Source organism: Salminus brasiliensis, chromosome 23 (genome assembly GCF_030463535.1).
Source record: "Salminus brasiliensis chromosome 23, fSalBra1.hap2, whole genome shotgun sequence".
NCBI lineage: Eukaryota > Metazoa > Chordata > Actinopteri > Characiformes > Bryconidae > Salminus > Salminus brasiliensis.
The window spans coordinates 30594409-30608754 of record NC_132900.1 but is presented as its reverse complement, the minus strand read 5'-3'; the positions used below and the strand labels follow the sequence as shown (position 1 = coordinate 30608754).

The 14346-nt window shown below is 42.1% G+C and overlaps 1 protein-coding gene across 3 annotated transcripts; it reads right to left on the bottom strand.

The window, feature by feature from the left end:
* Positions 1-18: 18 nt before the first annotated feature.
* On the bottom strand, positions 19-13660 carry rabgef1l (RAB guanine nucleotide exchange factor (GEF) 1, like). Of its 3 annotated transcripts, none has more exons than XM_072668511.1 (10): positions 13571-13660; positions 9531-9732; positions 8838-9010; positions 7645-7820; positions 6268-6349; positions 5961-6093; positions 5691-5782; positions 5200-5456; positions 4075-4479; positions 19-72 (listed from the first exon to the last, which is right to left on the bottom strand). In XM_072668511.1, exons 2-10 carry the CDS (start codon positions 9707-9709, stop codon positions 52-54), a joined length of 1518 nt encoding a protein of 505 aa, XP_072524612.1. In that variant the 5' UTR covers positions 9710-9732; positions 13571-13660; the 3' UTR covers positions 19-51. The 3 variants fall into 3 exon arrangements, with proteins under 3 accessions (XP_072524612.1, XP_072524611.1, XP_072524613.1); XM_072668510.1 differs by lacking the exon at positions 13571-13660 and adding an exon at positions 12444-12572; XM_072668512.1 differs by lacking the exons at positions 19-72; positions 13571-13660 and adding an exon at positions 12444-12572 and having other exon boundaries at positions 197-4479.
* Positions 13661-14346: the final 686 nt, after the last annotated feature.

The following is a 14346-nucleotide window of genomic DNA, read 5'->3' as shown; positions in this document are numbered from 1 at the left end:
AAGCGCACTCATGCTACTTCCTTTCTGGTGGAAGTGATGCGTTGTGCTGATTCACCACAAGACATAGAAACTCTGCACAAGCAGAACAAATGAAGATCAGATAATGTTCAAAAGTACTCAACTGAACAAACTGTAGAAGAGGCCTGCAATCAATCAATAATAATAACAATAATAATAATAATAATAACGACCCATGTTTGAAAACTCCTTCATTTATTCATAGACTTTAATTCTCAGTATTTCAAAGTCTTACTGAATAAGTGGCTACAAGGTTGTTACAAGGTCAGCAGTCTTTGGGCACAACCTTTCAAGTTGCAATAATATCTGAAACAGCTGCTGTTTGCATGCGGCAACAATGTTCTCAGGAATTCCTCTAATATTATTATTATTCATTATTTTATATATATAGCCTTTTTTTTTTTTTTTACAGACATACATACGTTTGGGAATGTCCATGCCTTTTAACAACTGTTTAGGCCAAAGTCATCAAGATGTTCCCAAGAGTTCCCAGAGCGAGAACCTACACTACTGTTCAAAAGTTTGGAATCAGTTTTTTAACATTTTTTCTCAATAATGAATTATTCCTATGCAGCATTATGGGTTTCTAATAAGTACGAAGCTACAAAGCTGTAAAAATAATAATAATGAAGTATCCAGTAAGATGAACAGATATAATAAAGTGCTATTTTTAGGATCTTATTTGTATTCAGTATATAGGTATTTAATATTAAGAATACTGTTTTTTTTTATATATGGACTATCAAATCTCAAGAAGTAATTATATATCATTAATGTCACTCAAAAACTTTGTATTTCCATTTTGGTAATTTTTTTTTAAAAATTTGTGACAAAATGTAACTCAAAATGTAACAATTCTTATTATGAATGGACCAATAAAAACGCTCAAAAATGGCTTGGAATAATTATTATTATTTTTTAAATCTTTAAAGTTCTCATTTTGGTGATACAAGGATTTTATGTAACAGTTTTAGCATTAAATAAATTATTGTTCCTAGAATATTCTATAACCCAAACAGCACAATTTGGCATCTAGTTTCTAATATTTAAATATTACAGTAATATCATTACATTATCGAGTTTTACAGAGAAAAAACATATAATTCATATTCCCACAAATGTCTCCAAACTTTTAAACAGTAGAGTGACTTAAATACATTAACTAACAAACAAAGAAATAAAGAAAATACAGTGTAACGGAAGCTTTCTTAAGACGGTATGGATATTGAGGGTGATTTGTCTAATAGGGGTGTAGAGCTGCTACTGCTGGTCTCTAAATCCTCTGTGAAGCGCTGACCACAAACTGCTGTACATCATCGCAGACGCTTGCTACCCAAAAACAACAATGAGGTTTGGAACGGCAGCAGAGCGTCCACTAACAGAGCGTACGCTGACCGTCCTATCCATCTATAACTGTTTTAAAAGCTGGGCTGCAGTTTCTCAGTTCTTAACTTTCATAACTTCGAGACTTTCAGTGATTTCACATGAAATGAAAACACAATAAACTAAAACAAAAAAAACCCCACAATAAACCAGCTGTAATTTCTGCTTCCACTGCAAAACGATACCTGGGCAAGTAATCTTTTTGTTTTTACTTGTTTTAAGGATTTTATATATTAAAAAATCACGTTATTTCATTGGCAAAAAAAAATTGCTTATTTATAACGAAATAATTATGATAATTTTGCTTTTCTTAGTAATTAATGATCAAAACGGCGAGAATATCTGGCAACAGAAGACACCTTTACCAGATAAAATGACTTACAATCAGTAAGATCTGTCTGCAAATGAATTAATTTAAATAATCTTCTACTTAAATGAGACGTTTAAGATGATGTGACTTGCCAAGATATCTTCGGATGGGTAAAAATGTTCTGTCAATGGTTCTATACAGGACCAAAATAGGTTCCGCTAAATTACAAGTGCAAGAACCCTGCATTCAGTATTATATAGAAGCTGTTTAGCTTTGAATGTACTGAATGTACACGAGGCCGCAAAACTGTAGTGTCCCTCAAAATCTCAGATGAACACACATGAATCTGACTCATGAGTCGACTCCTTCGATTGTTTACATTCAGCCTTATTGAAAGCTACGGAGTGACTTTTAGAAGAGCACAAAACCAATAAAATACTATATAAAGTAAATAACTGAAAATGCAAAGACTAGACCCTAAGGGAATGCAGTTGCCTGCATGTCCAGAACAGCCAGGAAATCCCTGATTAATACTCAAAGCCTTGCTAAACTTCATTCATGTTCCTTTTAAATAAGAATGAACAGCACAAAAAAAGCCCATCTTGATCTACGGGAACTGAAGAATGGACTGTTCCATTTCCTTGAGGCATTTAGGTTAAAAGTGCATGAGAATGGCTACTCCGACCTGCTCCCACTAGTGAAGGTTGCTAAGGACAGAGAGGATGGTTGAGAGAGAGAGAGAGAGAGAGAGAGAGAGAGAGAGAGCTGGCCAAGAGTTACTGTAAGATGTTAAAAGACTGAACTGAAGGCTGGTGAGGGGCTCAGATCACAACATTACAACATGATGCAGCAGCTTTTAACCCTTCTCCATCATTCGATCAGGGGACTGATCGTGCTAACGGATAAACGAGCCTGCCGACATGGACAATGCTGCAAAAAAATACTAGCAGATCCCACGGTATACATGTCAGCATGAACGAGAAGGAGGTGGACACAGGTGGACACATCCCACTGGACATGCACGCTACCATGAAGCGTCCTGCTCATCGTCCCGCGACTAATTTCATACTCTTTTCATTGTAGTTCAAGTTTTTACAGAATATTTAGCTTATTGCTTCTTCCTCAGCGGTTATGAATATCGTCTGGTCTGCCTAATGGAGAACTTTCATGTCAGTGGAAATCCCTTTAACTACTTATCTTCTGACCAGCCCAAAGCTTTTCATGTCATGTTTTCCAGTCTGAAGCTTCCTACTTCCCAAATGGACTGATGAAAAACTGGAAACTGGAAAGTCGGAAACTTCAGAGTACCCACTTAGGCAGGAACGTTCAATCTGGGCCTAGTTTCCCAAAAGCACCTCTTTGACTGGTAAAGAGAATGTTCAGTGTGTGGAACGGGTGTAAAGGAAATATTGGTACATCAAAGTATCGCAATATTATGTATCGCAATACTGCCTGGATTCTCAAAAACCTAATATTGATTTATTGATATTGATACTTTCTACCCAATTGGGCCAATTACTCAATCCCCTATTACTAGCAATGCCCCAAACACTACTAGGGTGAAGACCAGCACACGTCTCTTCCAAAGGCCTGTGAAGCCAGCCTCCGCCTCTTTTCCAGCTGCCGCTGATGCAGCATCGCTAGGTAGAAATGCTCTGATACGACAGCTAACAGACTCCTGTGCTAACCAGCATCACACTGAGAGTGATGTAGGGAGGAAGTGCCATCAACCCACCCCTGAGAAAGCGAAGCCAGTTGTGCCCCCTCTGACTCTGGCTGCTGATGGCAGGCAGCACGACATGATGCAGGATTGGAAGCAACATTCATAGTGGCATACTGTTCTGATTGGCTGAAAACTCATATTTTTAATTTCAGATTTTTTACTACAGTTGATCTAAAATTTGATCCAAAATAATCAGTATTGGAATATCACAATGTACCGAATCATATCCCCTATGTATCCCCAGGTTCTTGCCAATACGTAGCCCTAGCCCCACTCGACTATTTAATCATCTTTGTGCAGAGATGGTTTTAGGAATCCCAGCCTGGATTCTGGATGCTGTTGGCCAGCTCTGTCGCAATAAATAAAACTTTATTTAAATAAAACTGTGGAGAGAAGCTCAGCTATAACAGAAATATGTGCAAATCCGTTCCCCAGGGCAGGAAATACGAAAAAGAAAAAAGGTAGCTTGCAGATTCAGAGAAGAAACCACCACCCGTTCCAAATAAGCCTGCATTCAGCAGGGCCCAAGCTGAGGGACTGAAAGGGTAGCCTACATATTAACAGTCAAGTTGCCATTTGCTGTGGTTGGTTCACTGAATGGGTCGGCGAATGGGTGAATGGGGAGCTACCCAGCAAACACCTGAGGCTGTAGAGGAGGGGGCAGCCCCTCGCTTTCCACATTGTCTGAGTCAATGGCGGATGCCGCCGTGGGCCGCGTCTCCAGCTGGAGGCCTTCCAGGACGTCCTGCACGGAGTGCTCCACGCCGTCCTTCCACTCGATGAGGTCATTCTCCAGCCTGTGTGCTCCCTCTATTACTCGCTCCTGCCGCGTCTCCAGTTCGGTCAGCAGGTCCAGCTGTTGGTACGTCTTTGCCACAGCAGCGCTGCCTCCGCTGGCCGGCCCTGCTCTGTGGCCGCTCCGCGAAGAAGAAGGGTCCTGCAGCCTGTTAGGAGATGCCTGGCCGGACATGTAGAGCTCAAATTCCTCGGGACTCAGGTTCAGAGACTGGGCGTCCAGCTTCTCGATGAAAGCTACAGCACAGCACTGGGAAAGAGACAAAAGAATGAGAATCAGAGGAAGGTGTGCAGAAATGCAGTGGTCCTCCTGGAGCATTAAAGGAGGGGTGGGCTAGCAGAGGGGTATAAAGCCCTCCAAAAATGAGCTGTGGAGCAGTAAAACTACATGTGTTCTCTGGAATGATGAAAGGTGCTCCATCCAAACTAGTTGAAAGCCTCTTTTTAATACCATTTATTTCAAAAGAAACAATAAATAAGCAGGTGTCTCAATACTTTTGTCCATATAGTGTATAAGCAGTCGGGAAAGAAAAAACACCCATGTTTCGTTTCCAGCAGAGCTAAAGCACAGGCTCACCAGTAGCAAAATTTCAAAGTTGGGAAATTTGCCATGGGACCAATTATTATTGGGTAATTATGGGAATTAACAGGAATAAATTAAATAATTCATATCATACCAAAATCATATTAACTTTGAATAGCAAAGCTGCTCCTCAACCCCAGGCACATGGCACATTACACACTGCAGGCCTATTGAGGCCACACACCCTGCATTCACTGCCCTTTCCTCCATCACACCATCAAATATATATATACAGCATATGTCCAGATGATTTCTAGAAACCGGACACTCACCACTACTGAAAGCTCACGTTTGGATATTGCACATTTCCAAAGCTCCCATGGAAAGTTACCTGTAATTTACTGGACATTTCTCTGGAATTTTCCACCCCTTTGCAACCCTACTCACCAGGTTGGTGAAGTAGTATCCGTCTTCGCCGCTCATGAGACGGCTGGGGTTGCAGAAGCGTGTGATGTACTGTATGTTGGACTGTAGGCGGGGCGGGTTGGCCTTCAGCACCACATAGATGAGCGTTGGCAGGAAGTCGTCGGCGGAGGCAGCCTCACGCTTGCTTAGCTTGATAGCACTGAAGATGTGCTTGCTGCACTTGGTGACGTAGCCAAGCTTGGCCTTAGGAACATGCTTGGAATCCATCTCAATGATGTCTGTGAGAAGAAACATTTGAATGCGTCATTAAAGCCACCAATACGTCAAAAAATGTAATGACATATCTGAAGACCAAAGTAAAAGTATTAGCTTTCTCTAATGAGGAGGTGGTTTTAATGAAGTGGCAAATCAGTGTATATACTGTATGTGTTTTTTTCCCCGATTGCAACGGAGCTGCCCCCACCTTCAAAACAGCAGCAGCAGATCATAATTAGAGTACACAACTGCCTTACCAGTAATGGCCTTCACTACATTGTCAGACACTGCAGGGATCTCTTCATTCAGTGGGGCACCCAGCATCTGAACGGTGACCCAGTGTAAAGCCCTGAACACACACATAGTAATTTGCAAACCTCATTAATGCAATTATGTCCTACTCTCACCTTAGATAACAAGAGTGAATGGTAAGCCCATTTATTATTCCTCTGCCTCATCGAGATAAGCCCTTTTCATTAGCCTCTACTCACACTGCTAATAAAGACTGCTGGCCAGTGGTGACCTACCTGATTCTCTTCTTAATAGCCAGGTCTTTGACCTCATCATCTGCAGACTCAGGGCAGAAGGCCTGCCCATACAAATGTAGCATCATGTACTTCTCCACTTCATCCATTACAGCCTCTACTCGCTCTGGGGTCCCTGGTCAGCGTTTACGGACAAACACAATGAAAGCGCCATTAAGAACCACTTGGATTTGTAAAACACTGGAGCTGATATATGCAGAAAGTCTCATTTTATGGTATAGCACCATGCAAATGATCTATAATAGCCTAACAAGCAGTGTCATTTTGCTGGTGTCTGACTGTAACATACATTTGTAGAGGGAGTTTAATCGGTCCGACAGGTTCTGGTAGAAGTCCTGCACAGATTCTGAGAGCTCCTCCGCCCCAAGATCCTGAAGGAGAAGCCGGAGAAAGCCATGTCAGCAGTTATTAGTCAGCCTTATAAAATAATGATTAGGGGTTTTCCCTGTTCTGATTCTCTGAATTCAACCCATAAAGCCATTTGTACGTGGCATTTGGATAAATGGTAAATTTGGAATGTACAATGCTGACTTATGTAAAGGTAAAGGTGCACTGTGCAGCGAAATGTGTTCTCTGCATTAAACCCATCTGTGGTAGTGAACACACACACACACACACACACACACATGCTAGTGAACTAGGGTGAAGAGTGAAGAGCGGGTGTGCTGGTGGAGCAGCCAACTCCAGCGCCCGGGGGAGCAGAGAGGGTAAAGGGTAAAGGGCTCAAGGCCCGACAGTGGCAACTTACCAAGCCCGGGAATCGAACCTAATCGATAACCCGGCGCTCTAACCACTGAGCCACCACTGCCCCTTATGTAGTTCTGCTGTCCTCCAGGAATCTGTCTGACCTGCACGTCAAAGTATCAAAGAGCTAACAGAGCTATCCAATGAACTGGCTCCTAATAAGACTGTCAGATATAAAATATACACAATATAAACAAAAGTTTTGGGACACTTGCTCATCTTGCTTTTCTTTTACATTCTCTCTTTCTCTCTCTCTCTCTCTCTCTCTCAGATAAAATGGGAAGCATTTTTGGCACAAAGCATTTGCACTAATAACCTTACTACCTCACTGGACTCAATATTTACTACACACTGCATAACTACCCCCAATTATGTATTGTTCTCTGTCTGTACTGTGTTGTGTTGTCTGTCCGCACTTGTATTGTGTTGCACTTGTGTTCTGTATGCACTGTCTATGTTGCACCATGGTCCTGGAGGAACGTTGTTTGGTTTCACTGTGTACTCTGTATGTAGTTGAAATGACCATAAAACCCACTTGACTTGACTTAATGTTTCTGAGGACAACAAGAGCTAGAGTTTGTGTGGTCCAGATGTTGGATGATCACCACTCCAGCTCATCAAAAGTACTGGATGGAGCTCCACCATCCATCATTCCAGAGAACACAGTTCTTCCACTGCTCCACAGCTCAATGCTGGGGGGCTTTATACCCCTCTACTAGCCCACGCCTGCCATTATTAGGCAGCATGGAGCCAATAGGCTCATGTTTATTTAGCTGCTCCAGAGAGACCTAAACTATTGGCAATACTTCTATACAGGGACTGGACAAACTGTGTGTGCATTTGCACATCTGTGTCAGCACTTTGAAGTATCTGAGTGCATTCATTCATTAGAAGGGGTGTCTTAGTGTATGACTATAGGTACCTTCTTGTAGGCCACATGCTGACAGTAGCCATGGCATTGCTTAAAGATCTCTCGGCCGGGCTTCTGCAGGGTCTTCAGGAAGTCGATGAACTGTCTTGTGGCTTGGTCCGACTCGGCTGCAGGCTGCTGGCTGATGGAGGTGGTGGGGGTTGACTGTGTCTCTGGAACTGTGGAATCTAGGGAATGAGACAGATCCCGTTCATCCTGTACTGTAGTGATGCTAAGCCAGAGATCTTTCTATCAGAGCTCCTATCAGATATGTACCATGATGCATCTCACACACACACACACACACACACCCAGAGCGATGGGCAGCCAAATTCAGCGACCGGGGAGCAGAGAGGGTGAAGGATCTTGCTCAAGGGCCCCATCATAAAGTCACCTGGGAATCGAACCCAGGCCGGCATGCCGCGAGACGGTCTGGTCTAACGTGCTACCACTATGGCTGAGGGGGTCGCGAGTTTGAATACAGAGCCATGGTGCATCAGCAGCCGGAGTCGGAGAGAGCACAATTGGCCGTGCTCTCCTCAAATCACTCTTAGGTGATGTTGGCCAGCACAGGCATATATGAGGTGGTGCAGTGGAGCTGGTGACCCGACGCTTTCCTCAGGGCATGTCAGCTGACCGGCAATGCTGTGACTGACTTTGCATGTATCGGAGGAGACGTGGAGGAGTCCTTACTGCCCTATAAGTAATTAACTGTATTCTAAAGCTTTCACACTGTTCTAAGACCATGTGGTGCCCAGCACAGCCTGAAACTGACTGCCTTGTACTGTCAGCAGAATGCATGAGCAATGACCCCAGCATGACCAACAACTTTTAAAAAGTTCCCTTTTCTCTGAAATTTGCATTTCCCATAAAAGCCTATTTTTTAAAAGAAAACATGGCTATGTTTAGATATTTGTCAGGAAATTAAAGCATGTGTTCACAAAGGGTTACAGAGTGCTGACAGTGCAGGGGCTTGAACTTGTGTGTACCCAGAGCTTCCCTTATCACTTTCACAGAACCGAAAAAGAAAGTACAAATCTGGCTTAACAATAACAAAGCTGCTTTAATTATTATTATTATTTTAATTGAAGATATTATATATTTTATCTACTCATTTCTTAATGAACCAGCTGTTAAATCTTCTGGTTTTAACTGTACAGCTTATTGACTGTACCTTTTAACCACGACGGGAAGTGTGCACCTACCTTTGCTCGGGCCAGTCTTTGGGGATGAAGTGAAAAATTTCTTCACCGTAGGAACGGTGCGCGATTTCTGACCAGGCCTGTTCTCGATTTTGCTAAACTGGGTGGAGGTGGTGGTCTCTGATTGTGGACCCTGGTGCCTACTGGCATAGGCAGCTTCTTCCTCTTTCTGCAGCCTAGTTAACAAACAAGAAAACATTATGTGCTGTAATATACAGTCAATTTTCTGTTTACCATTTAACCCTTTTGTTGCCAATAATGGAATAAATCTAATACTGCAGTTAATGTTTTATTCTCTTTAATAAAAATGGACAAAAAAAACGACAGATGTTTTTTTTTTAATTCCTAGGAACCATTAAGCATTCTGAGAAGGCCTAAACAGTCCTGAGGGATCTGAACTGCCTTTTAGCTGGGTGCTGATAGGTGGTTCAGCCCTAAGCTAGATAAACAAAATCTACTGCCTCATTCACTTTTACTTCTTATATACAATAAGAATCAATAAAAATAATAATAAACAAATAATAATATAATAAAAAAATTATAAATAATAATATAATAAAAAAGATATCACATGTAATGCTCCAGACAACGGGAGGTCCGGTTATGAGTAACCTTGCAAGCCGCTCTGGATAAGAACATCAGCTAAATACCATAAATGTAAATATGAGGTATCGTGCAACGCTCTGCCTCTCTCACCTCTCTGCCAGCGCCCGGTCCTCTTCAATCTGCCTGGCTCGTGAATGAAGGGTCCTTTCCCGCCAGCACTTGGAACACAGGCCTTGCCAGGCTGGATTTCCAAAATACCCACAGCCTTTCTTACATTGCAGGTCCGACTGATCCACATGGATGCCTCTGTGATCGGAACGGGAACTCATTCTAACCTGCTGGCCGGGCACACCTGCAGTGGGCAAAAGCAATGTATGTAAGGTTCGGGCAGTAACAGGTTTGGTCAATGAAACTGACCGCAGAGGTGAATAGGGTACAAATAAAGTCTCAGACCTTAATTAGCATGTTAGGGCTAAGACTTGTTCACAACAATCAGCAGCCAAGAGCTCCTCGAAGCAGCTGCCGAGCACTCTGAACATTAGCATAACAGAATGTTGTCAGGTAATGACAGTTTACAGAAACAGTGGAGGTCAAGTTGAGGTCTGGAACATCAAGAGAACTTTCTGGATGGAGAACTGCTGGTAGGATTGCTAGAAGGTTAATCAGAACCCCTGCTTGACCCCTGGTGTACTGTGCAGCGACTCCTGCACTAATATGACCATCATGGAGGGGTCATCAGAAGAAAACCTTTCACGTCATGTAACTTTGCGAATGCTGCTCTTCAGTGAAGTGTTACCAAAAATTTCTGCATCAGTCAAATGAACCGTTTAAAAGCCTATCGAATAATTCTGGAAATTGTTTATTTCACATTCTGTCCAATTCTTGGAAAAAAAGAAAAAAGCACTATTTGCATTTATGTCTTATATTCTGCATTATTTTTTATATTTTATATTTATTTGATTTATTTTTATATACATGTTTTAACACATTATTCAGCATTATTAATATAGCAATTAATGCCTCAAAAACTATTACTTACTGGGCTTTAAAGGGTTAGACTAAGAAAAACACGTCTTTCCAAAATCTACAGCAGAAGTACAAGAGCAGCAAAAAACTACTCAGGTACTGAAAAGCAGGGGAACATCTTAGAAGACCCAGCATGTGTTAGCATAGAACCTGAAGAACCCTAATTATTATTATTACTTGTATTATTATTGTTATTAATAAAATTCCTAAAAGCATGTATTAGCACAGAACCTGAAGAAGAACCTGAATTCTTATCATTATTACTTCTATTATTATTGTTGTTGTTATTAATAAAATACCTCAAAATCCTGTATTAGCATATAACCTGAATTATTATTATTAATAATAAAATACCTAAAAAAACATTTATTAGAATAGAACCCAAAGAACCTGAATTATTATTATTAATAATAAAATACCTAAAAAAACATTTATTAGAATAGAACCCAAAGAACCTGAATTATTATTATTAATAATAAAATACCTAAAAAAACATTTATTAGAATAGAACCCAAAGAACCTGAATTATTATTATTACTATTACTTCTGTTATTATTGTAATTGACATAATTCCTAATAAATAGGAAGTCTAATCACCCAGTCTGACCACCCAGTCTAATCACCCAGTCTGACCACCCAGTCTAATCACCCAGTCTGACCACCCAGTCTTATCACCCAGTCTGACCACCCAGTCTAATCACCCAGTCCGATCACCCAGTCCGATCACCCAGTCTTATCACCCAGTCTGACCACCCAGTCTAATCACCCAGTCCGATCACCCAGTCTTATCACCCAGTCTTTCCACCCAGTCTGATCTTATCACCCAGTCTAATCACCCAGTCTTATCACCCAGTCTGATCTTATCACCCAGTCTAATCACCCAGTCTGATCACCCAGTCCGATCACCCAGTCTTTCCACCCAGTCTGATCTTATCACCCAGTCTAATCACCCAGTCTTATCACCCAGTCTGATCTTATCACCCAGTCTAATCACCCAGTCTGATCACCCAGTCTGATCTTATCACCCAGTCTGACCACCCAGTCTGACCACCCAGTCTGATCACCCAGTCTTTCCACCCAGTCTGATCTTATCACCCAGTCTGATCACCCAGTCTAATCACCCAGTCTGATCACCCAGTCTGATCTTATCACCCAGTCTGACCACCCAGTCTAATCACCCAGTCTTATCACCCAGTCTGATCTTATCACCCAGTCTAATCACCCAGTCTGATCACCCAGTCTGATCTTATCACCCAGTCTAATCACCCAGTCTGATCTTATCACCCAGTCTAATCACCCAGTCTGACCACCCAGTCTAATCACCCAGTCTGATCACCCAGTCTGATCTTATCACCCAGTCTAATCACCCAGTCTGATCACCCAGTCTAATCACCCAGTCTGATCACCCAGTCTGATCTTATCACCCAGTCTAATCACCCAGTCTGACCACCCAGTCTGATCACCCAGTCTGATCTTATCACCCAGTCTGATCTTATCACCCAGTCTGATCTTACCACCCAGTCTAATCACCCAGTCTGACCACCCAGTCTAATCACCCAGTCTGATCTTATCACCCAGTCTAATCACCCAGTCTGATCACCCAGTCTAATCACCCAGTCTGATCTTATCACCCAGTCTGATCACCCAGTCTAATCACCCAGTCTGATCTTATCACCCAGTCTGATCACCCTGCTGACACACCAGCCCGCTGCCTGCTGCTCACAGCCTACACACACAGCTAGCACTAGCGTTAGCCAGCGTCCGCTACACCGAAGGGTAACACGGGCAGTTTGAGGCAAATGTCATCCAGTGTAAGAGTGTGTGTGAGTGTGTGTGAGTGTGTGTGAGTGTGTGAGTGTGTGTGAGTGTGTGTGAGTGTGTGTGAGGACCCGAAAAAGACCACATTTATCTAAGCAGCAGGTTTAATCAGCCTCCTCTGGAGCCGCGGACACACTCACACCTTCAGCGACTGATGGAAGAAACGAGCATTAGCCAGTTAGCCAGCGAGCTCGCGATGAACATTTAGCTCGTAATTACCACAGAGAGCGCCGCGAGCACTGTTAGTCCGTCCTGTCCAGACTGACCCCTTTCAGAAACCCGTCTGAATGTCAAACTCCGCTGATTAACGTCAACACGGCGGTTCTCTGTGTGCTTCGGTTTCCTGGGCGTGCAGTCAGCGCAGGCTGTCAAAATAAAAGTCCCCAAAAGTCCGCAGTATGGCCTACACTGGCCTGCATGACCAGGGTCCAGAACCGTTTGGTGATTTCTCGTATCCAGCACAATAATACTAATAACGAATTTAATTTTGATGAATTTAGCTTGACCAATCTGTGGTCCTCTAGAGATTGGAGCTGAATACTCTGGCATTATGGACAGAGTAGGGTTGCCACATTTAGAAATAAAAAATAAGGGGCACTCACCTGGCCACTCCTCTGGGCCATGACCACCACAGACCCCACTACAAACACATTTATAATCTAGGAAATGTATAAATATTAAAGAACAAATGATTTTTCTTAACTAATGTATTTATTTATTTATGAACTATTATTCCATTAGTATGATTTGTTCTTTAAATGTAAATATCATATTTATATTGTCTAATACTACTAATTATTCATTCAACTTTAAAAACTCAACATCCTAAACAATCAATCAAACCACAACAGTCTACTAAAATAAGCTTAATAAACCAAAATAAATTTTAATTTTTTAAAATTATTTTTTACAATTTGCCTTGTAATCATCTCCACTGACTCTGTCCAGCCAAGGATGTGCCTCTCCCACTCATGTCTGTGTTAGACATTTATGGAAATATGGATCAACATTGGTTCAATATGGGATACGTGCCAAATAAAGGGCGATTCTGTATTTTACAGGATGGGTGGCAACCCCAGGACAGAGTATGTGTTACTATTCCCACTGTATAATAATAGGGAATAATGGGGTGGTTATTAAAATAATAAATAATAATAGTCTCCTGCTTACCAGAGGCCAAGAAAACGTCATAGTAAAAATGTAAGGTGATTCTTACACTCCATACTGTAGATGGCAGCAACACGCTTCTCAGCCAGCATTCTGTTCAGTACTGTCTCCTATTACCCATGTTCCCCTCCTGTTTACCTGCTGTAAAACCTTAATATACAAGATCAGACATGTCTTACCTGCTTGGTAAAGGACTGCTCATATGATCCGGGACGGATTCTCCTCCAGGATGGATTCAGCTTCCTCTTCGTTTAATACCCGTTCCTTTCTCAGGTCATCCAGGAGTCGTCCGATCACTGTTACCGTCAAACCGTCCTTTAAACTGAGTGCGGACAACTTGGACAACTTGGAGCACTCTGTCTGTGGACAATAAGGGCATGATGTAGTCAGAGGACAATGCTCAGAACCTGGAGTAGACGTCTTAAACATGGTTAAACAACGTTTCTTCAGAATGAACTCAATGACCTTTGATATTTTTGACTACACCGTGTCAATACAGCAGTGCAGAAGCCCTGAGTCCTTTCTAAATGTTTCTAAAGGTTTACAAGCTCAAGATCCAGGTTATTTGCCGGATCATTTATGCCACAGTTTCTGGATCCTCAAAACGGCCGCTACCTCCCCTGTCCAAGGTCATGCTCTATGGTTGACCATGCTTTTGGTGTTTCAGGTCCACATTTACGAAATGAGCTTCCTGAGCCTCTTCGCCACTTTTTTCGGAAACATCTTAAGACTTCTTAAGATCTTCTTAGGCTTGGTTTTATTATTTCCCGTGTCTTTATTATTATTTTTCTTAATTTAATTGATTTCATTTTTTGTGAAGAGCACTGTGAGGACACAAGAGCTATGCTGGTCAGCCGGCTTAACTAGCTTGCTAACCAGCACAGGTCAATGTGTTTTCCTCTGCATAAACCAACTTTCAACCACCTTGACCATCAAAGACAAGCTTAGACCATCA

What these genes read in the sequence shown, in the direction of transcription:
- rabgef1l (XM_072668511.1), bottom strand. Translation starts at nt 9,709, where the DNA reads ATGAGTTCCCGTTCCGATCACAGAGGCATCCATGTGGATCAGTCGGAC. An exon ending in AAAGACTGGCCCGAGCAAAG is followed by an intron (nt 7,821 to 8,837) that starts GTAGGTGCACAC and finishes CTCATTCCCTAG; the next exon opens with ATTCCACAGTTCCAGAGACA. An exon ending in GATACTACTTCACCAACCTG is followed by an intron (nt 4,480 to 5,199) that starts GTGAGTAGGGTT and finishes TCTCTTTCCCAG; the next exon opens with TGCTGTGCTGTAGCTTTCAT.